The 16,253-nt window shown below is 34.7% G+C and overlaps 2 protein-coding genes and 1 long non-coding RNA gene across 12 annotated transcripts in view; 2 read left to right on the top strand and 1 right to left on the bottom strand.

The window, feature by feature from the left end:
- Positions 1 to 1,083: 1,083 nt before the first annotated feature.
- Positions 1,084 to 7,171, top strand: LOC129309232 (choline monooxygenase, chloroplastic). 5 transcript variants are annotated; one of them, XM_054950695.1, is made up of 11 exons: positions 1,089 to 1,459; positions 2,270 to 2,315; positions 2,605 to 2,740; positions 2,960 to 3,034; positions 3,125 to 3,337; positions 3,630 to 3,725; positions 3,839 to 3,901; positions 4,245 to 4,366; positions 4,445 to 4,538; positions 6,084 to 6,134; positions 6,224 to 7,171. In XM_054950695.1, exons 1-11 carry the CDS (start codon positions 1,171 to 1,173, stop codon positions 6,359 to 6,361), a joined length of 1,323 nt encoding a protein of 440 aa, XP_054806670.1. In that variant the 5' UTR covers positions 1,089 to 1,170; the 3' UTR covers positions 6,362 to 7,171. The 5 variants fall into 5 exon arrangements, with proteins under 5 accessions (XP_054806674.1, XP_054806675.1, XP_054806670.1 ...); XM_054950696.1 differs by lacking the exon at positions 3,839 to 3,901 and having other exon boundaries at positions 1,090 to 1,459; XM_054950699.1 differs by lacking the exons at positions 6,084 to 6,134; positions 6,224 to 7,171 and having other exon boundaries at positions 1,084 to 1,459; positions 4,429 to 4,538.
- A 192-nt stretch (positions 7,172 to 7,363) lies between these two features.
- LOC129309231 (calcium-transporting ATPase 8, plasma membrane-type-like) overlaps positions 7,364 to 16,253 on the bottom strand; it is a 35,114-nt gene continuing 26,224 nt past the window's right edge. For all 6 annotated transcript variants that reach the window (XM_054950690.1, XM_054950691.1, XM_054950692.1 and 3 more), the window contains 11 exons: positions 15,687 to 15,746; positions 15,021 to 15,185; positions 14,809 to 14,925; positions 11,455 to 11,553; positions 11,080 to 11,217; positions 10,883 to 10,983; positions 9,360 to 9,405; positions 9,037 to 9,165; positions 8,242 to 8,349; positions 8,053 to 8,144; positions 7,364 to 7,812 (listed from right to left, as the gene is read on the bottom strand). In XM_054950690.1, coding sequence (XP_054806665.1) covers positions 7,704 to 7,812; positions 8,053 to 8,144; positions 8,242 to 8,349; positions 9,037 to 9,165; positions 9,360 to 9,405; positions 10,883 to 10,983; positions 11,080 to 11,217; positions 11,455 to 11,553; positions 14,809 to 14,925; positions 15,021 to 15,185; positions 15,687 to 15,746 — 1,164 coding nt within the window. In that variant the 3' untranslated portion in view covers positions 7,364 to 7,703. The remainder of the gene's footprint in view (positions 7,813 to 8,052; positions 8,145 to 8,241; positions 8,350 to 9,036; positions 9,166 to 9,359; positions 9,406 to 10,882; positions 10,984 to 11,079; positions 11,218 to 11,454; positions 11,554 to 14,808; positions 14,926 to 15,020; positions 15,186 to 15,686; positions 15,747 to 16,253) is intronic.
- LOC129309234 (uncharacterized) lies at positions 12,082 to 14,386 on the top strand. The gene is made up of 3 exons (XR_008592874.1): positions 12,082 to 12,455; positions 12,583 to 13,586; positions 14,217 to 14,386. It is a non-coding gene; the product is annotated as an uncharacterized LOC129309234 (long non-coding RNA).

Raw genomic sequence — 16,253 nt, 5'->3', positions numbered from 1 at the left:
TCCAAATACGTCAATCCAAATGTTACCTAAGAGTATTTTTGGTAACGCGCGTTATAATTATTACATTGTGATTTGAAATTAGCATTATATTTAGAACTAATTAATAAGATGTGATATTAATTAATTAAACTCGACAAGAGCATGTTATTTCAGTTCTTTTTATGTATAATTACTAATATTCCACTGCTATTAGTTATGAAATATCAATCAAATTCAAAGGTTTCATTACAAAGATTAGCTTATGAAATCAAATTTTGTGTACGGGCATTTAGTTTAATTGATATATCGATAAGCAACATTTCTGGGTCTAATTTCTCAAAAAAAAAAGAAAAAGAAAATTATGAAATACGAAAACAATTACAACAAATAAAAGCAAATCTAGTCAAAGATCAATTTATTCCTATCTATGAATCCTATCACACTTATCTCATCGACTATGACAAATAATTTTCTTCATGTACTTCTTTACATTCTACTTATTGAATAGATCGTTGAATCAATTTATATAAGAATTACGATTTCATATTTTAAAATATATAATTACATTAAATAAAAATATTAAAGGCATTGTTGAGATACAGGCAGTGAAATACAAAAATAAAAAATAACATAAATTTTGTTATAGATATAAAACTTTCCTTTTTTGTTGAACAGTTAACTTTCAAAAAATGAAATTTTAGAAAGTGAACGTACATTTTGGTCAATTTGAGGTCACCAATAAAACCCTTTTATTGGGAAGGAATTATATATTTTAAAAGCACAGTTAAGTTTCAAAAACTTAAACGAATGACTATTAGGTTCTTAATAATCTTTTTTAAAAAATAAATTTTAAATATTGAGATTTTAATTATAATTTAAATTAAAAGTTATATTTGATATCTTATCTGTCGAAACTTTAAATTTTACAATAATTTAAATTAATTTTTTCAACATATTTAATTTTTTTTCAAAAAAAATTTGTTGAAATTTAGATGTCATTAATTAAATTTTGTAAAATTTTATTAAAAAAAATCTTAATTTGAAGTGTTAAATGTAATTTTAACGAACCTTTGGCCAACTACAATTGTCGTTTTATGGCGCCAGATGTTATATCGATTATCGAGGCATCGAGCACAGTAGCTGACCAGTGGGCACCATTCTCTGGGACTCCCGCCTGCCAATCATACTTCGATGACCGTGACGATGCTATTCAATTCATGTGTTCCTCGCCAAATTTTGTTACAGAATGTTCCAAACAAAGCTCGGTCTTTGAATCGAATCTTCCTCTCTTGCTCTCTTCGAAATCCGACTCTCGTTTCTTCTTCGGAGGTGGCACTTCATGCTCAGAGACTTGTGTACCAGTTCAATCCCAAGATTCCCCTAGAAAAAGCTATTACCCCTCCGACCTCATGGTACACCGATCCATCTTTCCTCGAACTTGAGCTCGATCGCGTCTTCTATAGTGGCTGGCAAGCAGTAGGTCAGTGGTTACTTCTTTTGAATCAATATTCATTTTGGAGGCATTTTTTTGTTGATGGGAGTGATCGTTTCCTCTAAAATCGAGGAAAACAAATTCGAAAGATGAAGTTGTAGAGTAATAATCTGCGAGAACTATTAATTTTGGGCAAGCTATCTTTGTTGTATGAATTTCACTTGAATGACCGAAATATTGGTTACAATATGTATGTGTGTATTTAAATTGGCATCGTCTATATTCCTTTACTGGTTCATAATATTTAATTTCAATTTTAGTTTCGCTAATTTTCAACGAAATAAGGACACGATTCAAAAAGTTTAACTTATCTTTGCCCCTTTTTCGTACTTATTTCAGCCGTCAGGACCTTATTGCTTTTAGAAAATGGGACTATGCACCGGGGTTAAGGTCCGTCTCTGAGGGTACGTCCTCCATGTATGGGATCAAAGTTGTGAAAAAATAAGGCTTTTACTTTAAAGCGTTTAGAGTTACTTGCGAAATTGAATAAGTAGAGATTCATATATGGGTACAAGCATTAAAAGGGTAAACTTAGGTTCTGTTCTCATAAAAGTGATTAAGTTCCACTCAAGCACTAAAGAAGTTCATTGAAGCAAGATATATACATATTTAAATTATGGACTTGATTAGTAAGTAATGGGCTTCATATACGGAACTCTGCTTTTTTTATACTAAATTTTTTCCATGTTTTGAAGCATAAAAGTCTGCCATGGTATGGATTCTGTCTCCATGAGTTATTTTTTTGAACGTTGTTTCAACCAAGTATGATCAGCTTCCACTGTTTCTTTCTTTCATCAGGGTCCACAGAGCAGATAAAGGCTCCCTATGACTTTTTCACTGGCAGGTTTTAAATTTAAAACTTACATTCCATCTTTTTTCACCTTTAATAAAGGGGATCAACTCCAATTACTTTCTTATATTGTCAGTAAAATAGTATGGTAGATCATAACGGTGTCATACAATCCATGTAGCCGACCCCACCTAGTGAGATTAGGTTTATTGTTGTTGTATTGTTAGTAAAATAGTGCTAATGTCAGCTCCATTTGGTTCTTGGAAGGGGAAAAGGATTTTTGGGAGTGACTTTCCTTTCCTCCCCAAGTTTCTGAGAACCAATTGGAGAACTAATTTTGCAGACTTGGACGTGTTGAATTTGTTGTGTGTCGAGATGAGAATGGGAAAGTTCATGCCTTTCACAATGTCTGCCGTCATCATGCCTCTCTTCTTGCATCTGGTAGCGGACATAAATCTTGCTTTGTTTGCCCTTACCATGTGAGTTTACCTACTCTGGTTAATGTGTAGGCGCAATATATATATATATATATATATATAATGCTTTCATGTATTCCTTGAGGTTCAAAGTGAAAAACTTTTAAGCTTATTCCTATTGGATGGTAGTTGTTATAATGGTTGCTTCTTCATCATGAAAGGTTCCTATTTTTTGCTCTATTATTTGCAGCTTAAAATAGGAAAAGAATATGATCTCTGCAGGGGTGGACATATGGATTGAATGGATCTCTTCTCAAGGCAACTAGAATAGCAGGAGTGCAGGATTTCAATGAAAATGTATGAAGTTCTGTTCTATGACTGGTTTCTTGTAAAACAAAATTCTGATAGAGGGAGAGTTTGGCTGATTTTTGTAAAAATGGAGGATAGGACTTTGGGCTTATTCCAATCAAAGTAGCTGTTTGGGGCCCATTTGTACTTCTCAATCTGAACAAAGAGGGCTTTCCTCAAACGGAAGTTGATGGCCATTGTGTAGGAAGGGAGTGGCTTGGTAGAAGTGCAGATATATTGAGCACCAATGGAATTGATTCTTCGCTCAGTTATCTCTGCAGACGTGAGTATACCATTGAATGCAATTGGAAGGTAGACCTCTTGTCTTGCAATGAATTTTGGCTCTTCCTTGGGGGTGTTGTTCATTATTCTGTCATTTGAGTATATTCCATTTCTTAATTGTAATGTGATAAAGAATTTCACCAATTTCAGAGACTGTACCCATGACCTTCTAGTAAGCGTAATTCAGATCACAAGCAGATTTATCCTACAAGTGGAAAACCATGGAATTTGTTCTTTAGAAACTTGATCTTATTCCTATATGTATGACGTGATTCATTGGAAATGCTAGGACGCTTGTAATTTTGGGTATTTCTATTTGCAGGTATTTTGCGATAACTACTTAGATGGTGGCTATCATGTGCCATATGCGCATAAAGGCCTTGCTTCTGGTCTAGAGCTTGATTCCTATTCCATCACAGTATTCTCTTTCCTCTCATTTGCAAAGCTCTTCATTTCTACTAGTCACAGTAGCATGACAATTTGTGTGTGAATCTTTTCTGTGTCGGGCATGTTTGACAAGAGTTATAACAGGAGGAGTTGGAAGAGAGTGATGGTAGATTAATGATGTTTCTAGGCATAATGCATTGTCTTCAGGTAAAAATAAATGAATAAAATAAAAAGACTCAAAGAAATGTCTGATATATTTACTTTTCTCATTCCACTCCTCCAGATTTTTATCTACCTAGTTCAATCCTTGTGTCCCGACTATAAATAATCAAAATTGTACAATTCACAACTTGTATCATTCTTGGAAACCTTCCTCTCCCGGGGAAAAAAAATCACAGAAGGAAGACCCGCCCCCAACAAAAAAAATCATTTTCACACATTAATCAATGCAAAATAAAGTATTAGCATAAAATACTCCTGATATTGGGTTTTCAATGTTCCTTGTAACCAAGGGTTGTTTGGGTACTAAGGACTGTATTTAATGATGTAGATGTTTGAAAGGGTTAGCATTCAAAGTTGTGAAAGCAGCTCAGTGAAAAGGAAAGAGAGCTATGACCGACTTGGAAAAAATGCTATATATGCTTTTGTTTATCCTAACTTCATGATAAATAGGTACTTGCTTGTCTGTTTTGGGTAATTATGTTGCAATATAGTATACTTTCTTAATTTCTGAGGCTTTCCAAATTGTAGATATGGACCCTGGATGGATACCAATCTTGTACTTCCGCTAGGACATAACAAATGTCAAGTAGTTTTTGATTACTATCTTGAACACTGTCTAAAGGTAATTTGTGTTATGCTTGCACCTACAAGTCATTCCTTTTAAGTGTAAATTATAATACATACGTAAATTTTTAACTGCATTTAGAACCTTGAAATCACTTAGTGTTGACTTATTTCTTCTCTCACTCATGGGAGATAGAAGAAATTTGTAACAACTTGATTGGTGGACCCCTTGTATCACAAGGAGCTCGAGTAAAAAGTTGCATTGTTTATAAATTGTGAATGATGTAGCTTGTTGTAGGTTATATATATAAATACTAAGAAATGATGTGTTTCTTTGTGTTGATTTCCTTTTTTAATATTGTTTTTGTATCAAAACATGTTTTATTGACAACTGAAGCGAAATAGATTTTTTTTATTTCTTCATTTATTTTTTGAGCTGTGGGAGCGGTAGTAGATGGGAGGGAAACTGAAGAGATTTAGCGATTTGATGCTCTGATTCTTATTATTCATGGTAGCAGGTTGTAATACATCAAAGGAAAGAATTCAAAAATCCTGTCACCGTATTCAGAACAGTTAACTAATAACCTTTTAATATTATAATTTATTAGGTACTGAAAAGAGTAAGTAGGATAGGATGCCACCTAAATAGAAACAAACTACATGATTAAAATAATAACTAATTTATAGAAACACTCCTCATTAAGCTGGGGAATCATACCAAACTTGGAGCTATTCGTGCCAATCTTCCTCCTCTAGATGTGGTTGTGATAGAATACAGAGAAGTATTGAGAGACGTGGCTGAAGTGGAAGGCTTAAGGGGGTGAGTTAGGGGGATATTATGATAGAATACAAGGAGAATGGAGAGAGAACGTTAGGGTTTTTTTGGGGATACATCTTTGAGCCTAATCGTGGTAGAGCATAGCTGATTTCTGGTTTCCCTTTTTGGACTGCTGTAGATTTGTAGTTCTCTAAGATTGGAGCTTCTGTTTTAGTGGCAAATCAGAGGCACGGTTGATCCCCATTCTCTATTTTCTCCTGTTCCTACTGCTTGCTGCACCCTAGAGTTTGGGGTCTATCATTATTCTTTTTGGCTATGATAATGAACCTCATACTGATAATTTTGTGCTCGGTGCACATGGATAAAAATTCCCAGAAACATAGGCATTAGGTGATGGAGCTTTTATGGCAGGGCTGCTGAGTGTTTGTTGTGATGAATTCATGAAATGTTGAGAATGTCCATAAAAATAAGATTCAAAGATTGAAGCTGAATTTAAGCAAGGAGCTCAGAGATTGTCTCGAATATGTAAATGACTCTCAGAAAATTCCAGGACTTCTGATTTTGCTGCATGAATGAATTGTACAAGTTAATCTATGAATTGCAACATTTTTTCTAACATATTGTTTTGTTAGAGATTTAAGCTGAATTACAATGAATTTCCCATTTTAGTGCTCCCATAGTTCCTCTAAACAAGTTAATCAATGAATTGCAACATTTTGTTTTGTTTTTTTTTTAAAAAAACCCTATTATCAGTCTAAAAACTAAAACTTGCAGTGAAATTTAAAAAAATAGACTCTTACTTTCTTCCCCTCTCTACCTGATCAGGATGACACGGATTTCATAGATAGAAGTTTACAGGATAGCGAGAAAGTACAGGTAATACATGCTAGTTCGGTTGACAAGATATTTCCGAGGTATAATCATCATTTATCACTGGTCCATGTTTGGTTGTTGTTTACATGCAGATTGAAGATATTGTGCTGTGTGAAAGTGTCCAGAAGGGCCTTGAGTCTCCTGCGTATTCAGTAGGCAGATATGCACCAACCGTTGAGCAGGCCATGCACCATTTTCACTGTCTGCTTTACGAAAATCTCGCACATTAAAAATCTTGGGACATCACAGAATATTGCCGTGGTTTGATGCAAATTTGCTTCGAGATCAATAAGTTTTCTGTCACATGATGTTAATGTTATGATGTGAAGTGCTTGTCCACATGATATAGTTGTGTTGAATTTTCTTTCTCATGATATAGTTATAGCATATTTGTTACAAGGAACAGTGTTTTCTAGAAAGAAAATGAAAGATGTATCTAGAAAGTAAATGAAATAGGTGCATTTCTTATTTCTTTATAGGAAAAACACTTCTTTATTCACCAAATGTTGCATTAATGTTATACTGTGTTCTCTGGTATACAGCAGTGAATGGTTGTGGTGTTTCTTGATTGGATTATGCTGAATAATTTTCCAGGTCTTAACCTCATGGCCATGGAAAGATATACCATATGACCAGCTGACCACTAGAGCAAATGAAGATGTCATGAAACTTGGGCTGTACTGCTATCCTTGCGATGATTTCAACTTCAAATGTATTCTCTTTAATGTCATGTTTGTCATCAAATGCATTTGTCATTCGTGCTTGGGATAAGAATGCAATTGGGCCAATTTTCGGCATAAAATTATGAGTACTCCTGCATTCAAATACCTAATTTTATGACGTTGAACATCAGGTGAAGCAAAGTAAGAAAGGAACCGAGGATCACTGTAAAAGTATTCAGATAACATACTTCTAATTTAGTAGGATTCGCAAAAGGTATCTTTTGAATCCAGCCATGTTAATGCTGGAAACACAGAAGGATACAGTACAATGCAATGCTTTATTGCAATAAATTCAGGCGTATGATTTAAAAACTCAAACCCATGAACCACAATAGCAGGCTCCTGTTCGTCAATCTTGTATATTTGGAAAAAGACACAGAAAAAATAAAATAAATGAGCACAATTATGAGATGCGAGCATCTTATACAGTTGCATTTGAGTGTAGTACTTTTCACTGAAAGCATGGAGTGTATGAATGAAAGAAAACCCAATTTAATGAACACAAGGGAGTAAGGAAATTGAATAATGTTGTGTATTTTACTTTTGCTATATATTTTCTCAAACTGAAAATACATTCATCACCCCAGGAAAAAAAAAGGGCAAAATACAATGAACAAACACCAAGTTTCTAAAATTCCGTATACTCTCGTCAGAACCTACGCATAAAACAATCCCAGAATTGAAGGTAGAAATACACGCTAAAACAACTCCACATCAGTTAAAGGAAAACGACTGTGCTACCAGTATACTGTTTCCATCATTGAAGTACTTGTGCCACCCCCTGAGGCTTGAACACAAATAAGGTGCAAGAGCCGGAAAATTAAGACTTGCAAAGATGACCGTTGAGAATTCAGGTTCCATTCCGATTTCTTGGCTGCATCCCCAGACAATTGTAAAACCACTCGTGACAGCGACTCCTTGGCACGGGTATGAATTTCCCAATCAAAGCAAGAGGCCAGCTGAAGCAGAGAGTAATTCCTATTAGCAGTCATATACACGAAGCATCCCGTATACTTTATAACAACAAATGCCAATTAACCTCTCTTGATTACATGCTTATAAAAATTTAATTAAGAAATTAATCATTTATCACCCTTCCAAGCTTTCACTACAAAATGTCTGATGGAAACTCATCGAAGTTTCATACACCTAAGACCAAGATACACTTAAAATGGATGTATGCATGGCTATAAACTAACCTGATAACTCCAATGATAACGCAAATGAGCCACTGCTTCCAATTAAGCCTCACTGTTGATGTGAACTTCCCCAGGAATTCAATGATGAGAATCTGTTCAACAAAGAAAAAAAGCAAGTTGATCATCAGCCTATTAAGTACTCCAAAAAGAAAGCAAAGACCAACAGAGGGTTCATGAAACAAGCATGACCTGAAGTATGAGAGTTAAAGCCACTATCCCCGTGAAGAGATAGTTTTTTGTGACTCCCTTGAATATGTTCCTTTCATCTGGCTTTCGTGCATTAAATTCATTAAAAATCTGCATTTTCAAGTGCGTATTTGCTATATCATTATTTATATGAGAACCAAGACTAAACAAAAATTGCAATTGTATGATAGCTTCACACATGAACAGTATATGCAAAATGATGTAGTATAGATTTCAAAATTTCTTTGACATCCAAAGGATTAGCTATAGAAAGGAGGAAAGAAGAATCCAACTAAAGGGATGTTGACCACGAGGGATTTAAGTTGGCTAAGCCACACAAGCATGGGGTGGAACTAGCAGGCCAAAGTTCCCTAGTTTCTACTACCTCAACAATCATTGCATCAGTGTCCTAAGAAACTTCAAGAATTGAACTTATGCTTCGTCAATTATTAAAATATCAAGCTAGGATCCTCCTACCAAAGCTTCAAGCCTAGAAAGCCCAATTAAGAGACAAAGACCTTTTAGCTGTCCATGAAATGGCACGCAGTGTAAATGTAAATAATGCATAGTGATTAAAAACATTCTTTGGTAAATCCCAAATTAAATTAAGGAATCTCAGGAACAGCTGAATCTCAAATGTCAAACATATTAAAGATGAGAAAAATTGGAGCTACTAGGACAGCAAAACCATCCAAATTCTATTTCAATGGATAATCATTTTTGAATCCTATTTCTTAGTATAAGCTACACATAAATTAGTTGTTCCTTCAATAAATTTCAGTGGAATTAAGGACTTACTTGACAGAGAACAAATGCATTGAATATTAAAGTGTTCTTCACTTTGGTAGCGTCAGCGTGATGCTTCAGATTCAATAAAGTCCTACCTTGGAAAGTCAGTACAAGCAAAACAGACACTTGATATATTGCCTGAAAAAGTTCCAACCAGTAATTTGATTATCCAGTCGGGGACAAATAAAATAATAAATAATTCGTTCCAGGAATGATGAAGCCAGACTCCACAGATTCAAAACCGCATCAGGTTTTATTGGTCAGCAAGCCTCCAAATAATTCCATGAAAACTGCCACTCAAACGTGGTAGTACAAAGGATAAACAGGTTTACCTGTATAAGCAGATTCCTCCACATGTGGTGTGTTATAAGAGGTTCACTGAAAGGAATACAAGAGTTCGTCATACTCATCTCAAAGAAACCATCCAGGCATAAAGACACTGCATTGATTGTTTCACAAGAGAGCTACGAATTTAACAGGTTCTTCATTCAGAAATACTTGTCCTTGTTTACTCTAGCAGAAGGCTTGGTAGTCCCACTTCTGATGAAGATTCAGTTTAGAACCATATGGTTTTATCAGTCATGTTTTAAGTTCTGTTCCTATGTCATCATATGTTGCCAGCCGTCTTATGTGGTTACTTTCAGCTTCTGTCTAGTATTTTGGGTGGTTATGTTCTGTTATTGCAATAGACTATATAAGTGTGATGTGCATTGTCTTTATATCATGAATGAAGCATCATTCAGAAAACATTAGAGATTCTCCACCCTCTAGCATTTCAGATTCTGGTTCTGGAGACTTCACTTCTCTATTCCTCTCTTTCTTCTCTTTTTCTTCTTAATTTCTACACTTAATCTCTCAGAAACTATCACACTAAAAGTTATTTTCAGGGTTGCAACAGATTTAGCATTTGAGCGCTTCCAAGTTATGAATGGCATGCCATAGCTAAAAGCTCAATGCACTACCCGTGTAGCCTAGCAAATTTCTTATAGCTCTGCTAAAGTCACGCTACAAGAGCTATTATTGTGTATCTGCATATAGTGCCATACGCTACAAATAATAGAGCAAGAACATCCCTGATTTGATGATTTTGCCAAGGCTACCGATTGAGATTCACTTGATCCATCCATGGACAATGAACATCTAATGATTTAGCATTCATTATTCACATCAAGTATACAAGTAAGGTAAAGGCATTCTCCAGTCGTACTCTTCATATGGTTGATCAATAAATGAAAAACCTCTCATCTTAAACTGAAGAGGAAATTCAGAGATTGCTTAAGATGATAATCATGAAGTTACTTTTGAGGAAGATCTGGTTTAGATATCTTGAGACTAATCGTGGATTCAAAAGCTTTGTTAAGCATTGATGTTTTTATGAAGTGTTTGATGTTATGATATGTGGACGAGTATTTTGTTGTTATGAGGCTTTCTTAATGCGACTTGGTTTTCTATATCTATTAGTCATCATCAATTATATTTTGAAAATTTTAGATTGTGCATTACATTTTCATTTAGATCAACACTAAATGTTAAGAACTACATCGTTTTGGAGCATTTGGTGCTACATGCGTGCTATCAATAACTACGGGTTCTCCCCTGCTAAGTTTTTGTATTCCTTGAAGGAGATGGTGTCGTTGGAATATTATTCTTCATTCTTCAATTGCATTCCTTAGTTCAAATAACCAATGATAAGAAAATGGCCTTCCTAGAATTATTGTATTATTCTGCACCATTACTTTCTTGAGTTCGCAAGCAATGGGTTCCAAAGGAGTAACATATGAGACACGCGGAAAAATCCAAAATATCAAGTAATGACCCTGCCCATTAAAAAAGAAAAAGAAAAAAAAAATCTCACCTTCTACCTACTGGAGCTCGATCCATCAAACGATCCGTAGGTGGTTCAGTTGCCAAGGCAAGTGCTCCAAGTGTGTCCATGATGAGATTTACCCAAAGAAGCTGTAGAGAAATCAGAAAGCAATAGAGAGAATAAAAATGTCTGCCAAAATAGATGAGCGCAAGTGAGAGAGGAGGAGAAATGGGAACAGTGGGTACCTGTACTGCATTTAGTGGGACATCGCCAGAGGAAACTGCAGAAATAACATTAATAACCAGAGCTGCAACATTGACGGTAAGTTGGAACTGGATAAATTTCTGAATGTTTGCATATACAGACCGCCCCCATCTGACAACCTGCATTTAATTCACAAAAGCCAACTAAATATGCTGTACAATTTATCCATTAAGTAAGAATTCACTTCAGAAAATGATTCTGCTCACAGCTCGTCAATGAACCTCTCAGGGAATTCTAAATAAATGAAACAGTGTTTTCCGCATCTTAAGATGCATTCTTCTTGGAGAGGTGGCTGTTAATGAGCAGTTATTTGAAAACAGGTAAAGCTAACATCTAAATAAGGAAAGAGGACTAACCTTCACAACCGAAGCAAAGTTGTCGTCCAAAATAATGATATCTGAGCTCTCCTTAGCAACTTCTGTCCCTTGTATGCCCATTGCAAGACCTACATCTGCCTGAACTCCAAAAGGTATGGATTTCCAATGACAACCATCAAAATATAAAATAGTTTGCGCAATTAGAGAAAAATAACCACTCCCACGAGAGTCAGAGAAAATAAAAATTCAAATTACGAATCAGAAGGTTTAGAAACCATTGGAATCCATATCAGCAGTGATGATTAAAAAATTACTATTGTAATCACCCAAGAAATTAGAGATTCTTAAAATAAATAATAAATAATAAAACAAAATATAATAAGAATAAAAGATAATAAAATTTCTTATTTCATATCTATATCTAAAATTATAGGTTAAAAAAAAAACAAACAAGAATGGAAGTTCTAATAAATTGGAGAATGCATCTTATATAATAATCCATAAATTTCTAATAAAATTTAATTTTTGACAAGATATTTTGAATGTATTTTTATAATTTTTAAACTAGATGAAATAAGAGAAATTGTTGGTCGCGTGAAAACTTTGTCCCTTAAATATTCTTGAGTTCTGGGTTTGAATCTTCCTTATGCTTAAGAGGAGTATTTTATTTTGTTTCATCCATTATCCTTTAAAAAAAAAAAAAAAAAACCGTGCACCCGCATCAGATTTTCCCCTCCTTCCATTTCATTTTTGCGTCTTGCAACCAACGGAGACTCTCACTCGACTGGACTAGATTTGAAACCCTCACTTCTCTTTTCCTCTCAGTCTGCCCTCTTCTTCCATCACCCTTCCCCTTCTCGTCGTCGGTGTGTGCACGGAGGAGCCAGGCTCGTCACCGTCGGAGGTCGTGGTCAACGTTCGCGGCTCTTCCTCGTCCTTCCCTGCTTTAAGCTGGCGATCTCTTCTTCTTACCCCTTCGTTCGCGTAGCTGCTGTCATTTTCACCTCTTCGTCCTTCTCCTTCAGTCGCCTATATGTGTGGTACAGTTTCACCCTTCTTCCTCTTCTGCTATGATTGTGTCCGAGTATTCTTATCTTTCTTCTCTCCTTTGCGTGGTGTATGTAGCGGAGTGGGTGGATGAAATTTCACTTTCTTATTTAATTTCAGCTACTGTACGTGTGGGTCAAACGAGGAATTTGAGTGTGCCTTAATGGAAGATGGAGGTGGAGTAGAACATTGGGTAAGCAAATTATTTTTCTTATATTTTCTTCTGGTTGTTTTAAAGAGAGAGAGAGAGCGACTTAAGTTATGATAATCGAAAAATGGTTGCCTAGAAATTTCAAGGTTTAAGTTTATTTATTTGTTTTAGCTAATGGGATGCATATCAAGTGTTTGAGGTAATGCCTGAAAGAAGAAATAAAGAGAAATTGATTGTGTCGAGAAGATGAACATATAGGAGGTAGTGCAGGATGAACACCTACAAATGTTTGAATGGTTAGGAGATATTTTTCTTTTAGTTGGTTGCTAAGCACTAAAAGTAAGGTTACTCGATATCTTTTACCAATGGAGAGAATTACAAGCTAAAAGTTGTAATTGTAAGTTAGGGATTGGATTTATTGAAGATGATTTTCCCTTTTTTTATGTGATTTTCTTTGATGCTTGAAAGTTGTTGGGAGGCATACCTGTTCTAGAGCTGCTTGTATGAGTGGGTGTATGAAATTGCTTGAAAGAAACTAAAATTTTATGGAAGTTGGTAGCTAGTTAAAATAGTTGCAAGGCGATTATATTATGGCTTTCTTGAATTGCTCAATCTCTATATTAGCATCGGGGAGTTTAAATATGGATTCTTAACCTTAAGAGAGAAGCTAGCTAATAATTTGGTTATTTGAAATTTGATTTCTGAAGTGGTTGGGATTTATGAATTATGAACAATGTGATTTGTTAAGATATATTATAGTTGGTTATAAGTATTGCATGTAACTTTTATTGGAAGAGCATTAAGATAAAGATGGATAAGAATGAAGAAAAGTTACAATGGGATTGATAATAAAACAAAAACGCTTGGATGGAAATTTGACAATAATTTCTCTTTGGCTACTTAGATAACCATTATGGTGATTTCTCGTGGGATTTGCTAAAGGGTAAATTTTATTTATTTGGCAATGTCTTAGGTAAGTTAATGATGTCCTCCTATAATTTAAAGTGATGCTTTACTTCTTGATTGATTTTCTTTTATTCTAAATGAATTTCCTTATTATACCTTAATTTTTAAATATCATGGAGTTTTGGATTTTTCTGGTTAAAGTATGTAAATCGTCTGGACAAGGTTTGAATTTATTTAACTTTTCTTATAGTTAATTTGTTTTCTAAAAATATTATACATGCATGGGTTGAACAACTTACTGTTGAAAAGATCATTTGTATCAATTTGAATTACAAGGTTCGCTAGATTCCATGTATGCTAGAAATGTTTTATAGGATTGAATATAAAAATATTTGTTGCCAACAATAGTTTCGTTGGCCTTTGGCACACTATAGTACCCCTAACTAGCAGGTGCATTAAAAGTGCTAGCCCTATGTGTTGGCCAACACATGTGGAATAGATGATGTATTTTTGAGGGTATAACTTATGCCTATCATTTGTAATTGTAAGCCTGGTGCTTACGCTTGTTTTCATGGCCTCTTGCCATGTTGGAAGTTATTTACCTTCATGACTTTGTACCCACCTTTGTTATTTGTTTTGTTTTGTTTAGGTATAAATATTTTTGGCTTTAAATAATAGAGCTGAACCTGCATTTCAGGTAGACTCCTAAGAAGTACTTATACGGATAGCCAAATAGAAAGTTTTCAATTGCACATTGTCTCTACGTAATATGATTGAAAAGTCCTAAACCCATTGTAATTGTTTTGTATCTTAGTTAATTATGCTCCATGTATTTTATAGTTAGGATACTCGCCTGGTTATGTTTCAGATTTGTGCTATTGTATGAATTTCAAGGGGTTAACTTTATTTTTTTTTCTTAGGGAGCAATCTATCGAAAACTTTTTGAAGAGAGAGAGAGAGAGAGAGAGGGAGGGAGAGAGAGGCTTAAACATTTTTTTATTATTATATAAGATCTCGCTTGGTAGCAGGTCTTCTACAAGGTTTGTGAGTCTAAGGAGATTAATAAGTATTTCTAGTTATTAAAGACTTTAGGGATGAGTTATCTTATGTTCGGGGTTGACCGCACCTAAGTTTTTTGGCCTGTGGCAACTATGACGCGACAAAAATATAAAAGAGACAAAGCAATACATTAACAAAATTTGTTATTAACTTACTATTGTGGGATGCAGCAAACTTCAGGCAATAAAAAAAGAAGTGCAAGCTTAAAGAACATAAAGTTATTTGCGCACCTCATGTAGGGCGGGAGCATCATTAGTTCCATCTCCTGTAACAGCCACAACATGCCCCATCTTCCTCAATGCTTTCACAAGCAGAAGCTTGTCATTGGGAGAAGACCTTCCCATAACCTATATGTTACACAACATTGATATTCAACCAAATTTTCCGGGGAACTACATCACATTAAGAATGCAAACCAAAAGTTGCCAAAGTGGTTAAATACCAATAAATTTTGGGCAACTTTTTCTCTGGCTTCATCTGACAATGCACGAAATGATTTCCCCTCAATGATGTAGGGCTCCACAGCTTCTGCCGATGTTCGAAGTATTCCACACTCTATAGCAATTGATTTTGCAGTTTCTAAGTTGTCACCAGTAACCATTCGTACCTGGGGTCAAACAATAAGTACTCATCTGATTATTGTTACTTGTGAACACAGAAAACTGTATACACAAGAATGCTGCATTTCTTAATCCAGTGATATTGAAAAAGTTAAGTTAATATTAGAAGAAATTGAGATTCGTAACTATGCAGTTTTAATGCAAAATAAAAAAAGCATAAACAGTATAACAACATTCTCACCATTTCCGTGACAAGAAACTGATATATCAGAACAAGGTATGATAAAATCTAACTACAGCAATCCAAACAAAGACCTAATCATCTACAAGCAACTTTTTCTTCCTCCCTGTAAACTCTAGAAAATCCAATAATCATAACCAACTTTTTTAGTATTGAGAACATAGAAACATGATCTTACAAACTTTATCATACTAATAAAATTGAATTTAAATAATATAACGAACTTTGCCAACCGGGTCAAATTTATATAAGCTAAATGACCTAAGTATCTAAATTTGAAATGGACACAGTAGCATAAAAAGAACACCTTAACTCCAGCTTTTTGGCAAAGTTGCACAGCCTCTCTGACACCAGGTCGACAGGGATCCTGCATTGATAAAATATACAGGGTAAATTATCCTAGACAACAGATCACCTCGAAACTCCAACTATTTAAGTGACGCCTCATGCATAATTTAATTCCAATTAGTAGCACATCCATTGAATGTAGATACCATGAAGTATGATTATGCTATGAAAACCATGTTGGTCATAGAAACTAAGGCAAGTGGTTCAAAGTTCACTAATTGAACCGTGGTTGAGCCCGTTAATAAATTAATATACTTTTTAATTTTATGTATTGAAATGATATAATTACAAGTACAGATTTTTAGAAAGAGAGTTTGAAGTTTTTCCTAGAGATGATCATATCCCTTTTAAAGTTAAATAGTTTGAAGTGAAAATATGAAATATTTATCCACATATCAAGGGAAAGTTATTGAGATTAACCCCAAAAAAGAAGAAGCAAAAGTTAAACAAAAAAGGTTTCATGTTCTTTAAAGATATGGTCGTCAAGCACTTTTTAGAGGAAAATTTAATCTACAATTAAGATATT

The sequence above is a fragment of the Prosopis cineraria genome, unplaced genomic scaffold (assembly GCF_029017545.1).
Source record: "Prosopis cineraria cultivar Desert tree isolate PC_DT_omini unplaced genomic scaffold, ASM2901754v1 PC4, whole genome shotgun sequence".
Classification (NCBI taxonomy): domain Eukaryota; kingdom Viridiplantae; phylum Streptophyta; class Magnoliopsida; order Fabales; family Fabaceae; genus Prosopis; species Prosopis cineraria.
Note: the sequence above shows the minus strand (reverse complement) of the source record. Positions and strands in the feature narration are given on the sequence as shown.

Excerpts from the sequence above, each read along its gene's own strand:
- LOC129309232 (XM_054950695.1), top strand. The coding sequence starts at position 1,171 with ATGACCGTGACGATGCTATTCAATTCATGTGTTCCTCGCCAAATTTTG. Across the intron at positions 2,316-2,604 it reads TATGACTTTTTCACTGGCAG|ACTTGGACGTGTTGAATTTG; the intron begins GTTTTAAATTTA and ends CTAATTTTGCAG. Across the intron at positions 3,726-3,838 it reads TTGATTCCTATTCCATCACA|GAGGAGTTGGAAGAGAGTGA; the intron begins GTATTCTCTTTC and ends GAGTTATAACAG.